The 21,079-nt window shown below is 60.1% G+C and overlaps 1 protein-coding gene across 3 annotated transcripts; it reads right to left on the bottom strand.

Moving 5' to 3' along the window:
• Positions 1-1,805: 1,805 nt before the first annotated feature.
• On the bottom strand, positions 1,806-20,038 carry DHX34 (DExH-box helicase 34). 3 transcript variants are annotated; one of them, XM_055146023.1, is made up of 17 exons: positions 19,972-20,038; positions 16,112-17,083; positions 14,350-14,661; positions 13,408-13,668; positions 12,939-13,041; positions 11,601-11,818; positions 8,822-8,996; positions 8,134-8,327; positions 7,460-7,561; positions 6,642-6,884; positions 6,378-6,551; positions 6,011-6,125; positions 5,694-5,800; positions 4,096-4,398; positions 3,663-3,839; positions 3,337-3,472; positions 1,806-2,660 (listed from the first exon to the last, which is right to left on the bottom strand). In XM_055146023.1, the coding sequence occupies exons 2-17, from the start codon at positions 16,814-16,816 to the stop codon at positions 2,527-2,529; spliced, it is 3,459 nt and encodes a 1,152-aa protein (XP_055001998.1). In that variant the 5' UTR covers positions 16,817-17,083; positions 19,972-20,038; the 3' UTR covers positions 1,806-2,526. The 3 variants fall into 3 exon arrangements, with proteins under 3 accessions (XP_055001998.1, XP_055001999.1, XP_055002000.1); XM_055146024.1 differs by having other exon boundaries at positions 16,112-17,253; positions 19,972-20,015; XM_055146025.1 differs by lacking the exon at positions 19,972-20,038 and adding an exon at positions 19,845-19,860.
• Between the last annotated feature and the right edge of the window lie 1,041 nt (positions 20,039-21,079).

Below are 21,079 nucleotides of genomic sequence, written 5' to 3'. Positions count from 1 at the left end.
AAATTGCTGTTGCTTCCACTGTTCTCCCACAAGAGGGCGCCCCCTGATCCACCTGAAGCCAATCTGGGGAAAGCGGACGCTGCAGGTGGTGCGGCACGCAGGCAGTGGGGATGGGTGGAGGAGGCCAAGTGGGGCTTTCCTTGGCTGTGGGGAAGGGAAAGGAAGTTTCACACACAGAGAATTGTGCCACAGAGGTGGAGAGACTGTGGAAGGGGAGGGTGCTCACTTGCACGCAGGGATGAGGTTCGGTTCATGGCACTACATAGAGCCCTCCAACTCCCTCCAGGAGGAATCCCTGAGCACAAAATCAGGAGTAAATCCTGAGCACCTGTGGTGTGACCCAGTCCCCAACCGATCCAACCACCTCTCCCCTCAAAAAGAGAATTGTGGTTCAGAGCATGTGACTCAAAAGCTAGACTGCTGTGCAGCCTCAGACAAGGTTACTCAACCTCTCTGTGCCTCTACTGGAAGACTGCAGAGCATGTCAGTTTTGCTGGTTCGTTTTCAGAAGAGAGTGAGCCTGTGGAAGTCAAGCAGGCAGCCAGGCCCTGAGCAAGTTCGGTGTCGGGGCCTATGCACCAGAGTGTGCCCAGGGACTCTGGCCGCGAGGGGGAGGCGGGGATGGAGAGGGGAGGGGGCTGCAGCCCCCGCACCTGCTTTACTTCTTTCTCCGTGCCCTCCCTTTCCTCTTCCGGGCACCTCTGGATTCCTCATCCTCCCACAGGCAGAGAAATCGACTTTATTTTTAATTTGTTGTTGTTGTTGTTCTTTTTGTGCCACACCTTGTGATGGCCAGGGGTTACTCCTGGCTCTACACTCGGCTGACTCCTGGCAGTGCTCAGGGGACTCTAGGGGTTGCCAGGGATAGAATCCGGGTTGGGCACGTGCCAGGCAAGGGCCCCTGAGAAATACGACTTTAAATACAAACCACAGGCCCAGGGAAGTGGCTGGCGGGGCCCAAGTTCAGGCTCTGCAGCCGGAGGCCCAGACTTGAGCACTGTTGCTGTATATTCCCCTGAGCACTGCCAGGAGCTCCCCTGAGCACTGCTGGGGGTGGCCCCCAAACCAGAAAATGCTTTTCAGGGGTCCTATCGGCGATACTCAGGGTTTATCCACGGCTCTGTGCTCTGTGCGCTCCTGGTGGAGGCGCCTGTGGGATGCCGGGGAGTGAGCCCAGGTCAGCTGTGTGCGAGGCAGGCGCCCCACTGCCATGCTGCTTGGGCCCCTGCTCTGGGTCCTGGGTCCTTCCATGGAGAGGAAACGGGGGACCAAGAGGAGAGGAAGGGGCTGGCCCCTGGGGGCAGTCTTGAGGCAGGTCACCTCCTGTGTGTCCTTTATACATATCAACCGAGTGCTGGTCGCTGACGTTAGCCCCACGCCAAGGCTAAGTCAAACCAGGAGCAGCCTTGGGCCTCTTGCAAGTGGGGTGCAAGGGGGAGGGTCCGCCAGCGCCGAGGGCTGGCGCCGGGGGCTGGGGGGTGCGGGTGCTGAGCCCCAGGGCTGCTGGCAGCTGGGACATGTGTGCTGCCGCCGCCCTCGGAGCTTCCACATGGAAAGCCGACCAGAGACGAGTGGGAGGTGCCCACTCCCATCAGAGGTGGCCAGGGGGGCTCAGGGCAGTCTGGAGAGGGACCAAGGCTGAGGCGAGAGCGTGGACTCTAACCGGCCTCGGGGGGCAGTGGGCACGAACCTGTGTGGGCTGGAGAAACCTGGGTGTGGGGGCACGATTCCAGAGAGTCAAGCTGGGGCTTCTCGGCTGAAGGACCCCAGCAGACAGACAGAAGGACAACTGTGCAGTAGGGGCGCACAGGCGAGAAGAGGTTTATTGGGTTACTGGGAATGGGGAGGAGGCGCCTACCACGCACGCAGCCAACCCAAGCTTAACCCCTGGCACTGCAGAGGGTGCCCTGAGCCCTGCCAGAAGTGACCCTTGGGCACTGCTGGGTATGACCCCCAAAATAAAAATTACGGAAAAATTAAAAAAAAAACAAACAAACACAGGGCCAGAGTGACAGGACAGCGGGGAGAGTGTTTGCTTTGCGTGTTGCTGACCCAGGTTCAATCCCCGGCACCCCATAGGGTTCCCCAAACACCGCCAATGGTGATCCCTGAGTGCAGAGCCAGGAGTAACCCCTGGGCATTGCCAGGTACACAAAAAGGCAAAAAATCTCAGAATCACTGAGAAGTGGACTGTGGGTCTGGACTAGGGCCAGGGGGTAGGGCTCAGTCAAGTGGAGGGGTCGAGGGGTGCAGAGGGGGGAGGGTGTGGCTGGAGGTGGGGGTGCGGGGGTAGCAGGGCCCCAGTCAGGCTGTCGGGGAAGGGACCCCCTGGGCCACAGTGAGGTGTGGCGGGGCTGCCTCCGACTTGTGGCAGGGACTCTGTCAGGAGCGGCTGAGCAGGGCCACCAGGGGCCCACGGGGGTGGGGGCCCCCAGGAGTGGGAGCCCCCAGCCTGAACCCACACTGTGGCGCTGGGAGGGCGGGAGCAGCGGGTCCCGTGGCCTCAGTCCGGCCCCGGGCTCTGGCTCACAGATGCTGCCGGCGGTGCCGCAGGAGCTCGGTGGGCGTGAACATGAAGTGCTGCCCACACTGCGTGCAGTGGTAGGGCCTCTGCAGGGCAGACACCTTTGGTGGGGGCTCAGGGGCCACATCCTCATCCCCTAAGGGAGAGCAGAGGGAGACTGTGAGGGAAGCATTCCTGCGCCTGGCACCACCCACGCCCCGGCATAGTGGGACCCTGCAATTCTCCCCGGCTTAAAAGCCTTGCCTCCTCCAGGAAGCCTTCCTTCCTTCTCTCTCTCTCTCTCTCTCTCTCTCTCTCTCACACACACACACACACACACACACACACACACACACACCCCACACACCCCTTACCTCCTCCAGGAAGCCTTCCTTCTCACACACACACACACACACACACACACACACACACACCCCTCACCTCCTCCAGGAAGCCTTCCTTCTCACACACACACACACACACACACACACACACACACACACACACACACACACACACACACACACACAGAGCATGGCTTGACTCTGCCCTGGGGGATGAGTGAGAAAGACCGCAGAAGCCCATGGCCTTTGCATGGGGTCTGGGTGACCCGAAGGCCATCTCTCCCGTAAGCTGGGGTGCTGGGTGCTGCCGGCCGTGCCTCTCGTGATGAGGGACAGAGGCCGAGAGAGGTGAGAAGGGGACAGCGGGCCAGAGTGTGGGCTGGGACTCGTAGGGCTCTGCCGTGGCAGGGCCGGCTCCAGGCCCTGGGACAGAATGGCCTGGACGGGCAGAGGGATGCGGGGTCTGTGCGCAGACAGTGGGGGCGTTACCTGGGGCGCTGCCCGGGGCCGCAGGGCAGCTGTTCTCGTGGGCCATGCGCTCCAGGGGCGTGAAGGGCATGTGCAGGGCGCAGTGCGGGCAGGTCCAGAAGGTGCGGAGACAGTCGCTGTACAGGTCTCTGTCGCTCTGCAGCGGGCGGGGGGAGTCAGGCCGGCCCCGCCCCGCCCCGCGCCCACCCACAGCCCAGCACCCTCCCCAGGACCCTGCAGGGCGTGGGGGGATAGGCCAGCCCCTCTGAAGCTGCGGCCTGAGTGGGAGTGCGGCCGGTGGGAGGGGAGGGGACCCCCGAAAGCTCATCTGCAGGGGCCCTGCTCACCGCGAGGCAGTTGTAGGTGAGGAAATCAGTGACCGCGTAGCCCCCTTTGGTGGGGTGTGGAGATGAGGGGGAGCTGCCAAAGAGGCCAGGGAGACTCGGGGTGGCTGTGACAGTCTGGGGCCCCACGTAGAGGTTCTGGGTTTCCAGCCCTGTGAGCCGCCGGAGGCTGTAGGGAACCTGAGGGAGGAGACCGGAAGTGGGAGAAAGATGAGGGAGGAGTCTCAGAGCACCTGGAGCCAACTGGGCCTGAAGGCCACCCTGCAGTTCAGGGACACTGGTTGCTGGCGTCAGCCAAACCCAACCTGGTTTAGACTCTCAGGCCAGAGGCTGGTCTGACACCTGCCCTGACGCCCATCTGCCCTGCCAGGGGCCCTCCCAGGACCCAACCTCACCCATCTCCCCTGCCAGGGGCCCTCCTGGGACCCCGCCCTACCTTGGAGGCTGTGAACTGCAGCAGCTCCCTGCTCAGAGCCGCCACCTCCTTGCGGTTTTCCAGGGCTGCCGCCTCCTCCTCCTCGTCCTCCTCGTCCTCCTCCTCATGCCGCCGCCATCCCCGGGCCTGGCGGGCCAGCTGCCGGTCTAGTGCCCTCTCCCAGCGGGCCCGGATCCGCAGTGAGGCTGCCAGGAGCTGGACAGCACTGTCCGTGTCTGCGAGCTGTAGCTCCAGCCAGCCGTCAGCCACCAGGCGGGAGCAATCACCGTTGGTGTCCAGGGAGGAGCTGAACAGCAGGAGAGACTGGGACGAGGGGACAGTGGGCGTGAGCGACATGGAGCCCAGCTGAGACCCTACCCCATGTTCCTCCATCCAACTGTCCGTCTACCCACCTCCACCATCTGTCCACCCCCATCTGTCCATCCACTCACTTCCATCCCTCTGTCCACCCTATGTCTGTCCCTCCACCTGCCCATCCGCCCCTCTGTCCCCCACCAGCTCCCACAGACACCTGCCGCTTATCACCCTTGAACCAGACACTTCTGGGCCTGGAGCCTCAGGTGACAAGATGGGTCCTGCCATGAGGCTGATAAGGGTTAACGGAGATGCTCTAGATGGTTCTGAAGGCGGGAGCCTCCCCATAGCCCTGACGCACTGCTCCCTGCCCCCTGATTTGCTCCGTCCCTTCCTTTCAGCTTTTGGGACAGCTTCACTGTGGGGAGCGTAGAGGCCAGGCTGGTCCAGGCTGAGAAGCTGCCCCATCACCGTCTAGGGGGCTGGGGTCCGGCAGGGGAGCCCCAAGGGTTCCTCCCAAGCCTCCATGCCAAGGTCATAGCAGGGCTCCTGCCAGGGCACAGGGGCTTGGGCTCCGGCATGTGACCTGCCCCAACCCCAGCCAGCATTACCCCACAGCGAGCACCACAGGCTGAATCTGGGGTCTAGAAGCACGGGGGCACATGCCACACACATCACATATATGCACACATCACACACACACCATATGCACACACACGCATACACACAACACATGCACATATACACATACATGTCATATGCAAACACATGTACCCATGCACACACATATGCATACCACATTACATGCACATATACACATACATGCCACACGCAAACACATGTACCACATACACACATATACATATGCACCACATGCACATATACACACATACATGCTACACACAAACACATGTACCACATGCACACACATACACATATACACATGTACCACATGCACATATACACATACATGCTACACACAAACACATGTACCACATGCATACACACATGCATATACATGTGCCATATGCACACATATGCACATACATTCCACACATGCACATACACACATGTGCCACATGTACATACACCATATGCACACACACATATATATATGCACACTGGGATACATACTATACACACATGCATATACATACTACACATGCCTCACACATACACATATACACACTAATCTGAGCACTGAGCATACACACAAATCACACACACCGTACACACCCATACCACATAGCAGTCAGCCCTGCCAACTGTGCAAGGTCCCACTCCTGCCCACCAGCCCGGCCCACCTGTAGCGCGGGTACTCGGACACAGCTGACCAGGTACGGCTTGGTGGTCTCCAGCAGGGAGACGAAGGCGAGGAGCTGGTGGCGGCTGCTCATCCGGCCCCTGTCGTCTGCGGGTCAGGGAGAGGTGCAGCGGCTGAGGGAGGCCCGGACTCACCCTGCCAGCGCAGGGCCCCGAGCACAGCCTGAGTCACCCGACCCCCGAGCTGGGAGTGCTAATCCGCTGGCAGAAGAGATGTCTGTGGCCCCTGGGTGATGTTAGGGGGCCCGGGCCATCTGGGGGGTGGCTCCCACAGCCAGTCCGGCCGGGCTCACCCTACCTTGGCGCCCCTCGGCTGCAGCCTCTGGCTCCTGGGGATGCAGCACCTCGGGGCTGTTGGTGAAGACGCAGGTGGGGTGGAGCACGGTGCCTTGCTTGGCGCGTGTGTGGAAGATCTGGGGACAAAGGCGGCCATGACAGAGCGGCACCTCCCTCCCAGTCACAGCTCAGAGCCTCCTCCTCCAGGATGTTCTCCTGGGCCCCTCAGGCGGGGTCAAATTCCCTTCCAGAACCCTGAGCCAGTGGGCTCCATCATCCAGTCCAAATGGGGACGGTCTGTCCCCTCACCGGACACTGGGCCACACCAGGGCAGGGCCATCCCTGCTGGTAACTGAGAAGCCCAGAGGGCTTGACAGGGGATGGCGCACCTGGTCCGAGTCCTTCCGGCTGCTGTTGAGGGGGTCGGGGATGGCGAGCTGGGGGTAGAGGCCGCGGGCCAGCACCAGCTTCAGCAGGGCCAGCTGGTCCCGACTCAGGTCCTGTGCTGAGCGGGCGGCCGCCTGCAGCTGCTCCAGGCTGTGCCGGAGCTTGAACTTCACGTCCTGGGGAAGGGAGGAATAGCTGCTTCCTGGGGGCTCAGAGATCCCAGTGACTGGCCCTTAGGTGAGGACAGGTCCATCCCAGTCGCCCACCTGGATGTCCACGCTGTCACCGGTTTCCCCAGCAGCCTTGCGATCAGGTTCTTCATCGCTGGAGCCGCCGTCCAGACCCTCATCCAGCCGCAGGACCTTGCGCCGGCGTCCCCCACCCACGTCATGCTGCCGCTTCAGCTGGTACAGAGCCCGGCGTTCCCTGCGAGCCTGCAGCCGGCTGTAGCTGTCCCCCTGCTCTGGTGCCCTGGCCCCCGCCAGCAGCCCGTGGTCCTCCAATAGCTCCTGGGGGACAGGGGTGCAGATCAAGTGAGGGACAAGATCAAGTGAGGGACAAAGGGACAAAGGTGGCAGGGGGCGAGGAGGGGACTCTGGCTACCCACTAGCCTTAATTTCCCTTCTGAGCCAGTTTCCTCCTGTGGAAATCGGAGCCTGGGGGACCCCGATCGGGGCTGAGGGGCCTTGTGACCTCACTGGCCTCTGCAGGGGGTCCATCTGACAGGGCAAGGGTCCCATTCCCATGGGCTGCTGCATGGCTCTGGGTCTGCTCTGACCTGCACTGCCCTCAGGGATGCGGGGGACCTCGGACAGCACCAGGGGTAACGGGTAAACCAGTGAAAAGGGCCAGGTCGGCACAGAAGAGTGACCATAATCCCAGGAAGTGGGGAACAGGAGCTGGATAGACTCTCCAGGGCCCGCCCAGACCTCCCTATGGCCCCGCCCTCTCCCAATGCCCCGCCTCCTGTGACCCCGCCCCAGGTGGCCCCGCCCCCTCCTGCTGGCCATGCTTGTTCCGGATGATGCCACCCACTCCCCAAGGGCCACACTCAGTCCCACGTGGCCCCGCCCACGCCCCTCACCCTGAACTGACGCCGCAGATTGGCCATCTCGTACAGCCTGTGCTCCTCTATGCCCCGGCGGCGGCACCACTTGCGGGAGTTGCTGCCCTGTTCTGATTTCACCTGGACAGGGGGATGAATGCACACGAGCCAGAGTGATGAGGTCTTGTCACGTCGGAGCCCAGGGGAGGGCAGAGGCCCAGCAGAGGCCAAACGAGGGCCACTCAGAAGATACAAGGGAGCTGGGACATCTGCCCTCTTCCTCCTCCCAGGATCTGGCTCCACTGCCCCCTCCTACAGAAAGCCCTCCTAGACCCAGGAACTGAGTCAGGTATTTCCACTAAGTGCTTAGCCCCTTGCACTCCCATGGCTCCCATCTGTGTGATGTCCCATCTGTGTGATGTCCCGCAAGGGGCGAACCTCCTCCCCTGCCTGGGACAGGTACGGGGTCACTACTGGACCCCCAAGCCCTGTCTAGGGCAGGGCAGGCTGAATCAGGGAAGAGGGGATGGACACGGGGCCCAGGAGCCTGCCCTCTGCCTGTGCAAGGCCTCAAGCCCGCAGGAATGGGCGGAGGCACAGAGGCCCCGAGCCTGCAGAGGGCTAGTGTTCTGGTATGCGTGGGGAAGACAAAAAGGGGGCGGGGGCGGGGCCACGTGCGACAGGCTGTGGGCTGGCCCGCGCCCAGTACTCACCTGCACCCATGCGTTGAAGACATTGAAGAGCGTGAACGGGTCTCCCTGGTCACTCTCCAGGCTCCGCCGGGTCCCCGCACACTCGGGGTTGCTCTGGGCGTTGCGCGGGAAGGGCGACTGCACGCTGAGAGCAGCGGCGATGGTGAGCACGGGCTCCGCCAGGCTGAACAGCGAGCCCAGGATGAGCATCTTCCCTGCGGGCCGCGGACAATGAGTCAGACGCGCCCCCAGCCCTGGCCTCCAGCTTTCTTGCCCAAGGGGCCTTGGGAAACAGGTGGACAGAGGCCAGCCCTCTGTTGTGCTTCCAGGCAGCGGGGCACAAGCCCTGCTGAGGGAGTGGTCAGTTCTGTTTTGTCCGATGCTGACTCCCAAGTACAGAGAGCCCAGAGAAACAGAACCTGAGCAAGAGGAGGTGGGCCAGAGTGGAAAGGGGAGGGGCCATAACAGAAATGGACAAATGGACGGGGCAATGAGGGGTGGGCCAGAGTGGAAAGGGGAGGGGCCATAACGGAAATGGGTAGCACGATAAGGGGCGGAGCCAAAGCATAAATGGGCGGTGCTGGGGCAGGCCACACCGGGAGGGGAGGGGCCAGTGCAGGAAGAGGCGGTGTTGGGGCAGGAAGAAGAGGGGCCAGGAAGAAAGTGGTGGCCACTAGGTCAGTCGGGTTGCCTTCAGGGGGAACTTTACCAATGACAACATCCACAGGCAGCTGGGCCAGCAGGGACCCGATGGGGGTGAGGGCCTCTGAGCTGTCCAGGGCACCCTGGTCCCGGAGGTAGAGTATGGCTGTTTCCAGGCTAGCAGCTGGCGGGGGCTCAATGAAAGGGAAGGTCCGGGGGTCCCCCACACTCATGCTCTTCATCTGCAATGAGAAGCAACCCCCCAGCAATGGGGCATTCATGAGCCACTGTGGAACGAGCTGGGGTCGCCAGCTCATGCACTTCAAGCCCGCTGGTTAACAGGCAGAGATGGAGCCACTGCCTGTCCGTCCATCTGCCCATTAGTCTGTCTGCCTGCCCACCCCATTCCCCCCAGGCCCTGGTGGGATCACAGCGCACCCATCTCTTTCTCAGTGCCTGCTCTACCAACTGAAGGACGAGCAGCGCCCTGGGCTGGTCCCAAGACAATCCCGAGCACCCCAGGGTGCAGCCCTGGCAGCCCCCAAGCACTGCAGGGCCTGAGCCACTGCCACATCCGGTTCTTGGGATATTGCACAGAACTGTTGGTCCTGTTGGCCACCAATTGCCAGGAGGGGCCCCAGATCCCCTGATCACCACTTGGAAGGCCCCAAAAGAGGCACCCGAGATGGTCTGGGACAGTGGATAAAGGCCAGGCGCTCCGGGCAGCTTGGTGACCCTGAGAGCAGAGAAGACACAGGCAGTCCTGGGGCTCAGCCATTCTCACTGAGTAAGGCGACCAGTCGGCCTGGCCTGACCAGAAGTGTCCCTCTGACCATTAGCCCACCAAGCTGGGTTATGTCTGCAAGGCTTGTTCAGGACCTTTATGTTAAGGGCTGGGGGCAGGCATGCCACGCCCCTGATGCCTGGAGTCACAGTGCACATGTGACCTGGCTGAGCCTAGACAGAACAGGAGGTCAGGTGGGGGACTTCTGGGAAAGCGTCCCCAGGGCCTTAAAAACCAGAGTTACAGGTGGCTGGGAGACAGCTCGGGACAGGGTGGTGCCTTGCCCAGAGTCGCTGGGTTCAATCTCCAGCACTGACAGAAACAACAAAAGAGAAACCGGGGTAGGGCTAGAGCGACTGTAGAGCAGGTTGAGCTCTCGCCTTGCACATGGCCAGCCCAGGGTTTGATCCCCAGCATCCCATATGGTCCCCCAAGCCTTGCCAGGAGTAATTCCTGAGCGTTGAGCTGGGAGTAAGCCCTGAGCACTGCTGGGTGTGGCCTCAAAACAAACGAAGGAGAGGGTGAGGGCGAGAAAGAAAGTATCAGGCTAGGGATGATTTCGTGGTAGAGCAGAACCAGCACCCCATGATGTGCCAAGTGTGGTTCCCAGCCACACTGAGGTTAGGAATGTGGTATCTGGCCCTCCACAGCCGAGTGTGCCACCATGGTCACCAGCAAGCCACATAGGGAAGGGAAAGAGGAAATGCTGGCTCAAAAAAAGCCAGCGGGGACAGGGAGGCAGGACGGGGTTAGCATATGCCTGACCCCGTTCTATCCCCAACACGTGAGACCCTGCTGGGCACTGCCCAGGGGTGGCTGAGAACTGTCAGCCCCTAGCCCCTGTGACTACCGCTTGGGAACCCCCGCCCCCACCAGAAAGAATTTGCAAAACAGAACAATTGTACAGGGCCAGAGAGATGCCCCATGGGCTGGAGCACGCGCTTGGCATGCAGGAGCCACCACTGAGCACTGAGCTGGGAGCATTCCAAGCACCACTGGGGGTGGCCCCAAATAAAAACACTAAATACAATAAAACGCATGCTGGTCATTCTGTTAGTGGGTCATCTGTCGCAGCTGCCAAACCAAGGACACTGACTCTTGAGGTTCAAACCACTGCATCAAGTATATTGAGAATTTTGTTGTAGGAATTTCTTTTTTTTGGGGGGGGGTTGGGGCCTCACCCAGAGGTGTTCAGGAGTCACTCCCAGTGGCACGGGGGTCATGTGGCACTGGGGATTGAACCCAGAGCCTTACTCATGCAGAACCTGTGAGCTGGCCTTTGGCCAGTTCCCCAGTCCCAAGAAGCACCAGGTTTTGGGAGGTTTTTTTTGGGGGGGGGCTGGGACATACCTGGAGTGCTCAGGGGTCACTCCAGATAGTATTCCAGGGATTCATGTGGTGCCAGGACTGAAACCTGGGTCAGCGTGTGCAAGGTGAGTGCCTTACCCACTGCACCATCTCTCCAGCCCCTAGGAAACCCCAAGGGTTTTTTTGTTTGGGCCACACCCAGCAGTGCCTTAGAGGCTGCTCCTGGCTCAGTGCTCAGGGGTAACTCCCAGAAGTACTCAGGGGAGCATGTGGTAGCAGGGATCAAACCAGGATCTTGACCATCGCTGCACATGCCACGCATACACCATGCTATGTGCCTTCCCTCCTGCTCTCAGTTTTACTGTTTTTCTGTTATCTTTGTTTTTGGGCCACACCCAGCGATGCTCAGGGGTTTCTCCTGGCTCTGTTTTTAGCAATTACTCCTGGCAGTGCTCAGGGAGCCCTAAAGGATGCTGGGGGTCGAACCTGGGCTGGCTGTGTGCAAGGCAAAACTCGCTCCCTGCTGTCCTGTCGCTCTGGGCCGAGAAACCCCAGTTTCAAGTGTACATCTCAGCGGGTGGTCGACCGAGAGCATTCTGACTGAGGGTCCTGGGGAACATTCTCCAATCTGTGTGAGACCTGACCACAGGGGCCAGCCTGCTCTTGCCTTTCCTGGCCGTAACACATGGGGTGCAGCCGCCCGCACCCCCGGCCCTGTCCCCCAGGAGATACAATCCTCCCTGCCGTGTGTCACCTGTAGCACCAACGCGTCCAGGGCGACCCTCCGAATCTCCGGGACAGGGTAGGGGGCGAAGGCATCGTAGTCGGACTCGGCATAGAGCCGGAAGCAGACGCCGGGCCCGGTGCGGCCGGCTCGGCCCTTGCGCTGCTCGGCGCTGGCCTGGCTGATCCAGAACTCCTGCAGCCGCTGCAGCTTGGCTTGCGCGTCGTAGCTCATTTCCTTCACCTTCCCTGGGGGACAGAGGGCAGAGGGAAGGGGAGCGGGCTCGCCCGGAGGGCCCTGGGCCTGACCCCAACCGCACGCTCTCGCAGTCCCTCCTTTGTTTGGTGTGTTGCTAACATACACAGTTAAGTGGCTGCTCCAGGCCAGGCCTGCGACCAGGCACAGAGGGCACAGCAGCAAGACAAGGGTCCCTGGTCCCCAGCACCCATCACTGTATCCCCTGTACCCTAAGAGCCACCGGTTTGCCTGCTGCAGTGCTCTGAGATGGGCGGCACCCAGGACTCCACAGGACTCACTGGTCTGTGTGACACTGAGCACTTTACTCAGATTCCATTAGAGCACGTGAGTGGTGGAATGTTCCTGCACCGTGACCTGACAGTCAAGGGTATCTGGGCTGATGCCAATGTCTGAGCTCCAGGGGGCCTTGGCACTCAGAGAGGGGGGCCGAGGGAGGCCTCCCCAGAGAGGAGACTTTTCTTTTTCTCTTTTTTTTTTGGGGGGGACCCACACCCAGCAATGCTCAGGTGTTCTTGGTTTTGTTTTTTTTTTTTTTTTGCTTTTTGGGTCACACCCGGTGATACACAGGGGTTACTCCTGGCTCTGCACTCAGGAATTACCCCTGGCAGTGCTCAGGGGACCATATGGGATGCTGGGAATCAAACCTAGGTTGGCCGCGTGCAAGGCAAACACCCTACCCACTGTGCTATCGCTCCAGCCCATCAGGTGTTATTCTTGGCTCTGCACTCAGAAATCACTCCTCACAGTGCTCAGGGGAAGATATGGGATGCTGGGGATCGAACCTGGGTTGGCTGTGTGCAAAGCCAAGCCCCTCCCTGCTGTACTATTGCTCTGGCCCCTCAGTGGGGAGACTTTTATGCAAGGCCTGGATGGAGGAGAAGGAATAGGGTGCAGAGCTAGCTGGGGAAAGGCAGCCTCAGCAGAGACAAGTACGTGCAAAGGCCCTGCAGCAGGGCACCCTGGAGTGTCTGAGAAAGGCTGAGGTGTGGCCACAGCTTAGAGCTCTGAATGGAGCCCACAATCTGCTCCAGCCTGGGGGCTGGCGGGGGAGCCCTCACAACATGCATTCATCTCAAACCCCGTGCTATTGGCTGGGACCCGGGCTCTTACCAGAATCCACCACGAAGCGGATGCCGTCAATGGTAACGGAGGTCTCAGCAATGTTGGTGGACAAGATGCACTTCCGGACTCCAGGAGGCGCCACGTCAAATACCTGGGGGTAGGTGAGCAGGCACTGAGGACCCCTGCTTGCCTCTCTTCCTTTGAACTCTGCTTCTCCAGGAACGCGGAGGGCGGGGAGAAGGGTTTGGGCACCACCCGGCTGCTCAGGGATCACGGGACCCTACGTGGGTGTCTGGGGGCTAAGTACGTGCCTCCCAGACCATGTGACACCCACACGAGGGAAACTGCTGTGCCTCAGGGATCCTCTGGTGCCTGGGACACGAGCCCCCCAGATCCCCCCAGAGCACTGACAACCAGGCAGCCTGCTGCTGACCTGCCTCCCCCCAGGAGCTGCCCCTGGGGCACTGGGCAGCACAGCCTGCCTGCAGCCCCCATCCCCAGCCACCCCCCACGCTACCTTATCCTGGTCAGCAACAGACAGGGCACTGTGCAGGGGCAGCACCACCCAGCGCTGCGTGCTGGCCGCATACACCTGCGCAGCCTCCAGCACGGCGCTGATCTCGGCCATCCCGCTGAGGAACACCAGCAGGTCCCCGCGCTCCTCGGCCGGGTACTTGTGGTCGATGGCCTCCAGCACCCGCAGGAAGGGCCGCGGGTCCAGCTTCTCCGGCTTGGATGTGGCCCCGGCCGCCTCCGTCTCCGGTGGCTGGTATACGACCTGTGAGAGGACAGTGCCCTGTCGCTGCGGCCCAGTCCTGCACGGAAGGGACGGGCACCACGTGGATGGGGGCGGGATGTCACAGAAAGATGGCAGCGCGGCACCGGGGGGCTTCCAGGTGCTGGGATGAGGACTTTCTCTCTTTTGTGGGTGCACCCGGCTGGGCCTGGCACCTACTCCCAGCTCAGTGCTCGTGGGATCCTGTGCTACCAGGGATCAAGCCCACATGCCGAGTGTGTGAGAAACGAAGGGGCAGGGAGATGATTCAGTGACTAGGGAGATGCCTGGCATGTCTGGGGGGCGGGGGGCAGAGGTCAAATCTCAGTACCCTGAGCCCCCCACCACCCGCCATCACATCAGCACAAATGAGGCAATTACTGCTGACAGCAACTCCCGGATCCACTGAGCACTGCTGGGGAGAATGCTCCTGCACCCCTCTCCCCCCGACAAGGGGAAGAGCAGGCAGCCTTCATGGAAAAGACAAGAAACAGGGGCTGGGGGGCAGAAGAGAGGACAGAGGAAGGAAGGGCGCTGGCCTTGCACACAGCTGGCCGGGGTTTGATCTCCCACATGGCACAGGGTCCCCCGAGCCCCGCCAGGAGCAGCCTCGGCGCCAGCAGATATGACCTCCAAGTCCGAGGAGGGAGAAGAGACGAAAGCCCGCGAGGGGGCAGCACTGACCGTGATGGGAAAGAGCCGCCCGGGCACCTGCAGCACCGGGGCCCCGCCGAAGTACGTGGAGAAGAGAGCCGTGTTGATGGTGGCGGACATGAGCACCACCTTGAGGTCGGGTCGCCGAGGCAGCAGGCCCCGGAGCACCCCCAGCAGGAAGTCGCTGTGCAGCTGCCGCTCGTGCACCTCGTCCACAATCAGGACCTGGTACTGGGGCAGGCCTGGCTCGCGCTGGATCTGCCTCAGCAACAGCCCCACCGTCAGGAACACGATCTTGGTGGCAGCCGAGCGCGTGCTCTCGAAGCGAATCTGGTAGCCAACCTGCAGGGCCATGGGGAGGGGAGTGTGGGCCTGAGAGGGTGCCCCGGCAAGGCCCCGAGGCCCCGCGCGCGTGTGCGACTCCCATCAACGGTGGGAGGGAAGAAGGCACATTGGGTTCGGGCCGGACCACCGTGCACCAAGAGCCCATCCCTACCTGCTCTCCCAAGGACGAATCCCATGGGCTGGCGCTGAGCTGCAGAACCAGACCCACACCCAGCAGTGTTCAAGGCTGACTCCTGCAGGGCTCAGGGACCATACAGGGTGCGGGGGACTGCACTCAGGTCGGCCATATGCAAGGCAAGTGCCCTCCCCACTGTACTATCACTGAGCCCTTCGATAACTTTTTTTTGCTTTTGGAGTTATACTCAGCAATGTTCAGGGGTTATTACCCCTGGCTCTGCACTCAGAAATTACTCCTGGCAGATGCTTGGGGGTTCATAAGGGGTGCCAGGGATCAAACTTGGGCCCACTACATGCAAGGCAAATGCCCTCCCCACTGTACTATCACTCCAGCCCCCACTTCAGTAACTTTTAAGTGGGAGAGTAAGGATCAGCATCCTATAACCCCTTGTTTGACTGTTAATGAGTGCCCTCTTAAGAGAAAAAGTGAGCGGGGCTGGAGCGATAGCACAGCGGGGATGGCGTTTGCCTTGCACGCGGCCGACCCAGGTTCGATTCCCAGCATCCCATATGGTCCCCCGAGCACCGCCAGGAATAATTCCTGAGTGCAGAGCCAGGAGTAACCCCTGTGCACCGCCAAGTGTGATCCAAAAAAGCAAAAAAAAAAAAAAAAAAGAAGAAGAGTGAGGGACCAGAGCGATAGTACAGTGGGGAGGGTGTTTGCCTTGCATACAGCCAAGCCAGGCTCAATCCCCAGTATTCCATGTGGTCTTCCAAGCATGGTCAGGAGTGATTCCTGAGTGCAGAGCACTGCTGGGTATGGCCCAAAAAGAAAAAAGGATTGAGAGACTGGAGTGATGGTACAGTGGGTGGGGCGTCTGCCTGACACGTGGCCAGTCTAGGTTCAATCCCAGACACCCAAGGTGGTCCCCCAAGCAACATTAGAAGTGGTCCCCTGAGCACAGAGCCAAAAGAAAGCCCTGAGCACCACCAAGTGGGCCCCACTAACAAAATACAAAGAATTCAAGTCCAGAAAGACAGCTCACCGGGCTGAGTGCGATCCACGTTGGACCCCCGGGTTCCATCCCCAGCACCACAGGGTCCCGAGCTGGGAATAAACCCAAGCACAGAGCCACGAGCAGTCCCCTCCCCCAGCCAAAGAGAAGAGAGGGCTGATGAGCCTTTAGGACATTTGCAGTTATTTGCTGTGAGTGACGTTTGTCCCCTGAACCGCCTCTGAGCCAGCCTGTAGAGAAATTTCTATAACAGTGGTCGCTGGGTTGGAGGGCAAGCCTGGGTGACAGGGGCGAGCGGGGCGCTGTCCACTCACCTGGGCGCCGTACTGACTCAGGCTCTCAAAGCCAACGCGCTTGGCCAGTGAGATGCAGGCGATGCGCCGGGGCTGGGTGCAGGCCACGTGGCTGAAGCCTGCAGCCAGCAGGTACTGGGGCACCTGCGTGGACTTGCCACAGCCTGTGTCACCGGCCACCACCACCACCTGGTGCTCCTTCAGCATCTGCAGGAGGCGCTGCCCGTACTGGGCAATGGGCAGGGCCGCCCGTTCCCGCTGCAGTTTGGCCAGCCGCCCAAACGCCTGCTTCTGCCCGAAGTCCAGGTAGTGGGCGAGGGCGCGGCGAAACTCAGACACCCGCTCTGGGGGTAGCTGGCCGCCGGGCCCCCGAGAGCCCCGGGTGTCGGGACCCAGCACGGAGAGGTTGATGCGGTAGCGAGCGTCATAGGTGCGGGGCAGGTCCGCGAATGCCGGGGCCTTGGATGTGGCCCGTCCGTGGTCCTGCTCCTCCCGGCGGGCTGTCCGGAGACTGTGAAATCTCTGCAGGTGCTCAAAGAAGGTCCAGAACTTCTGGCACTCCTCGGAGCCCTGGCGGATATAGTCCCCCTCCCCGAAGAAGGCCTCCTCGAAGAGCCGGCGCGTCTCCGGGCAGGTCCAGTCCCAGCTCTGGCGGGCTGCCTCCTCCCGGGGGGCGCGGTGCCGGGCTCGGGGCTCCCCGCTCTCCCTGGCTCTGGGAGGAGGCATGCTGAGGGCAGCTCACCACGCCAGCCCCGTGCTCATCCTGGTCTGGGGGCTTTCACGCACCCCCCCACACCAGAGTCTGCACCAGGGACCAACCACCTTCTCCAAGAGCTGAGGGTCCTCGATGCCGAGGGCACAGGACCACCCCAGGGAACGGCAGAGTCAAGCAACTGGGCGGCAGAGGGGGCCAGAGCTGGTGACACGGAGGGATCTCACGACTCCTGGACTGGTGTCTGCGGGTCACACAGGCTCATTCTCAGTCGGCAGGCCCTGAGTGTTCAGAAGGGAAGCATGAAGGCATTCATGTGTCATGGTAAACACAGGCCACGTAATAGGCTGGGGGAGGTGCACGAGACCCCAGGCCCTCCCAAGCGGCCACCAGCTCAGGCGACAGGCATTTTATCGGGCTTTGACCCCCACTGCAGTCGGGTCATGAGGAGCTGAGGCACGTGAGAAGACAAGAGGCGTTAGGACACCAGGAAGCCGGGAATTACTTCCCCTGTGAAGCCGTTCTGTTCCCCCGGGAGGTATAGTCCTGCCTGCTTTATTTTTTTTTTTTTTTTTTTTTTTTTTTTGCTTTTTTGGGTCACACCCAGCGATGCTCAGGGGTTACTCCCGGCTTTGCACTCAGGAATTACTCCTGGCGGTGCTGGGGGGACCATATGGGATGCCGGGGATCGAACCCGGGTCGGCCGTGTGCAAGGCAAATGCCCTACCCGCTGTGCTATCGCTCCGGCCCCCCTGCCTGCTTTATTGTGGGGCCACACTCGGCTGTGTTCAGGGACCTCTCCTAGCTGGGCTCAGGGAACCACAGAGGGTGACAGGCAGAGCCGGCAACGCCTTCCCCACTGTCCTACTGCTCCAGCCTCTACCTCTTTTCTGGAAACAGTGCCCACCTTTGAGGGTGGTGCTTCCCAGTCCTCCACAGAGTTCTGCCCACCTTTGTCCCTCATGGCTCGAAAAAGGACAAAGGTCTAGCAAATCACCACTCTTCCTTGAACACATGTGACCAAGGCCAGACAGTGAGCAGCTGCCCCTGTAACTGCCCCATAGGGCCACTTTTGTCTTCTGGGTCACACCCAGCAGTGCTCAGGGCGGACTCCTGGCTCTGCACTCAGGGGTCACTCCTAGCGGGGCTTGGGGAACTATTTGGGGTGCCGGGGATCAAACCCGGGTCAGCTGTGCGCAAGGCAAGTGCCCTGCCCACTGTCCATGAGTTGAATCCTTATTATTTGAATTTAATCTTTAATTATTAATAATCTTTAATTATCTGGGGGACAGGAAGTGGGTCACACCTAGAGGTGCTCAGGGCTGACTCCTGGTTCTGTGCTCAGGGGGACCATAAGCAGTGCCAGGTTTTCCCACTGGGGCCAGCCACTTGCAAAGGCAGCACCTCCCCTCATCCTGTCCCTCTGATCTGTCAGTCCCCCTTCCTCTTCTACTCTGTATCTGACACTCCATTTCTCTTCTGTTTTCCCAAGTTGACCATTTTGGGGTTTTTTTTTTTTTTTTTTTGGCTTTTTGCATCACACCTGGCAATGCACAGGGGTTACTCCTGGCTCTGCACTCAGGAATTAACTCCTGGCGGTGCTCAGGGGACCATATGGGATGCTGGGGATCGAACCCAGGTCAGCTGCGTGCAAGGCAAACGCCCTACCCGCTATGCTGTCGCTCCAACCCCTCAACTTGACCATTTTCTCTTTGAATCTTTGCTCACTCTCCAACTCACTTCCCTCCCCGTCTCTTCCTCCATGCCGACTCTTCCTCTAGGTGAGATTCAGCAACCACGGACCACGGTCCCTGGCCGACTCACGCGGGGTCTGCGTGTTTGAGGCACAAGCTGGCTCTGCTGACACCCCAAGGTGCTGCTATTGTCAACATCTCCACCCCTTTTTTTAAGTAAAGCCATACCAACAGGGCTGGGGAGGTTCTGGAGGGGAGACAGTGGGTCCTGGCCCTGCTTTTTACTTTTTTTGCCATAGACCCACAGGTACTGGGGGACTAGGTGGCTTCCCCACTCCAGCAAAGTATAAGCCACAGCACAATGCAGGTGCTCCATGGTTTGGTGCTCCAGTTCCTCCTGACAGTGCTCAGCAAGCATCCAGGCCAATCCCTGGCAGTGTTCTGGGGGGCCATAGGGCACGGAGATGCTCATCTGCCTTCCCTGCCCGTCACACCCTCACCTTACTGAGTGCAGGTAAAGGGAGCAGCACAGGGCAGAACAATGCAAATATTGGGATTCAGGCTCCATTTAGTCCCTTTTTCCTTGTTTTTTTGAGGGCAACTGGAACCATACCTTGCAGTGCTTGGGGGGCCATGCAAGGTATGTGGGGGGTGGAGTGGGGGGCAAGTGAAGAATGTTTTCTATTCCCCTGTTCCTTCCTTTTAACGGCATCTAGTTTATTTTCGTTAATGTTTTTTGGAGGGGCACATTTTAGTTAATGTTTTTTTTTGCGGGGTACAACCAGCAGTGGTCAGGGGTTACTCCTGGCTCTGCTCTCCCTCATTTCCCTGTGTTTACGGGAGACTGGGACTGGGATGGGTTTGAGACTACACCCTCCTGGCAATGCTAAAGGGGCCAGGGAGTGCAGGGATCAAACCAGAATCACTGTGCGTGATGCAGGCGCCTCTATCCCCCCATCCTCCATCCTACTTCCCTGGCCCCCTTTTCCCATGCTTTGAAATATGCATTTTTAGCGATCAGGCTCCCCCCTTCCGTATTCAAAAGAGACCCTGGGCTTCTCAGCCGTTTGCTCTATTCGCGCAGCTCTGTCGCTGCCTCCGATCTCCCCCCAGCCCCCATTCAGGGCTGCTTGCTCCTGCCCCGTGCCCGGCCCGGCCTCGCCGACTCCCCGAACCCCGCTCTCTCTCCCGAGGGTCGTGTTCCGCCACTTCTCTCCTCTACGATGCGGCCCCCGGCCCCGAATTCAGCGGGGGGTCTCTGCACCCCTGCACCTCCCCAGTCCCAGCTGTGACCACGCGTCTCCCGCTCTCCGCGCGCCCGAACCCCATCAGCCTCCGGCTCTCGGACTCTTTAATAAAACTGTTTCCCTCCTCGCATTCCCTCGAAGTTTCTCGAAGCTCGGCCCCGGGAGGTCCCCGCACCCCGTCCCTCTCCGAGCAGGCAGCGGCCGCCACGGCGCCCCGCCTCCCCTCACCTCGCGAACTGCGGCCCACATCCACTTCCGGTCCGTGGCGCCCCTTCCTAGGCCTGAAGTGCCTCTGCGCCTGCGCACGCCAACGTCAGGCCCGCCTCCCCCCGCCGTTGAGCCAATAGACAGGCCCATAGTGCGCCTGCGCACTGATCACACTTGGGCATCTTTCTAGCTTTTGGAGGCGCTTTTGATGACGCTGCGCCCTCTGGGGGCCGGTGGAGGCGCTGCGAAGAAAACTTGGACTTCCTATCTCTTGCGAAGGGGACCATAGAGTCCCGAGTGCCACCAGGAATGATTCCTCAGTGTAGAGCCAGGAGTTAAACTGAGCATCACCGGATGTGGCCCCCAAATAAAGACAAAATGTTGGATCTGGAGCCATAGTACAGTGGGTAGGGCGTTTGCCTTGCACGCGGGCGACCTGGCTTAGATCCCCGGCATCCCATATGGTCCCGACTACTTCCAGGAGTAATTCCTGAGTGCAGAGCCAGTGGTAACTCTGAGCATTGTCGGGTGTGACCCAAAAAGTTTTTAACAAATTGTTATAGGAGGGGGCTGGAGCGATAGCACAGCGGGTAGGGCGTTTGCCTTGCACGTGGCCGACCCTGGTTCGAATCCCAGCATCCCATACGGTCCTCTGAGCACCGCCAGGGGTCATACCTGAGTGCAGAGCCAGGAGTAACCCCTGTGCATCGCCAGGTGTGGCCCAAAAAGCAAAAAAAAAAAAAAAAAAATTGTTATAGGAACTGGAGCTGGGGCACTTGCCTTGCACAAGGCCAACCCGACTTGATCCCCAGCACCATATAGGGGCCTCAGAAACCGCCGGGAACGATGGCTGAATACAGATCCAGGGGTAAACCCTGAGCACCGCCAAGTGTGGCCCAAAAATCAAACAGGAAAAAATAAAGAAAAGCTAGGTGTACCCATTTTTCAGATGAAGAAACACAAGTACAGGGTAAAAAAGGAACTTATGAAAGATTCAGCTAAGGAAGGAACAGCTGTCTCATGATCCACTAGAACCCCTTTCCGGAAGGCGGGGCCCTAGAAAATCATCAGAGGAGCTGAGATTTGACATCATGGAAAGATCACGCAATCTGCAATTGCCCAAGTAACC

This window comes from Sorex araneus, chromosome 8 (genome assembly GCF_027595985.1).
Source record: "Sorex araneus isolate mSorAra2 chromosome 8, mSorAra2.pri, whole genome shotgun sequence".
Taxonomy (NCBI): domain Eukaryota; kingdom Metazoa; phylum Chordata; class Mammalia; order Eulipotyphla; family Soricidae; genus Sorex; species Sorex araneus.
The sequence above is the reverse complement of the archived record's forward strand: the minus strand, read 5'-3'. Positions and strand labels throughout refer to the sequence as shown.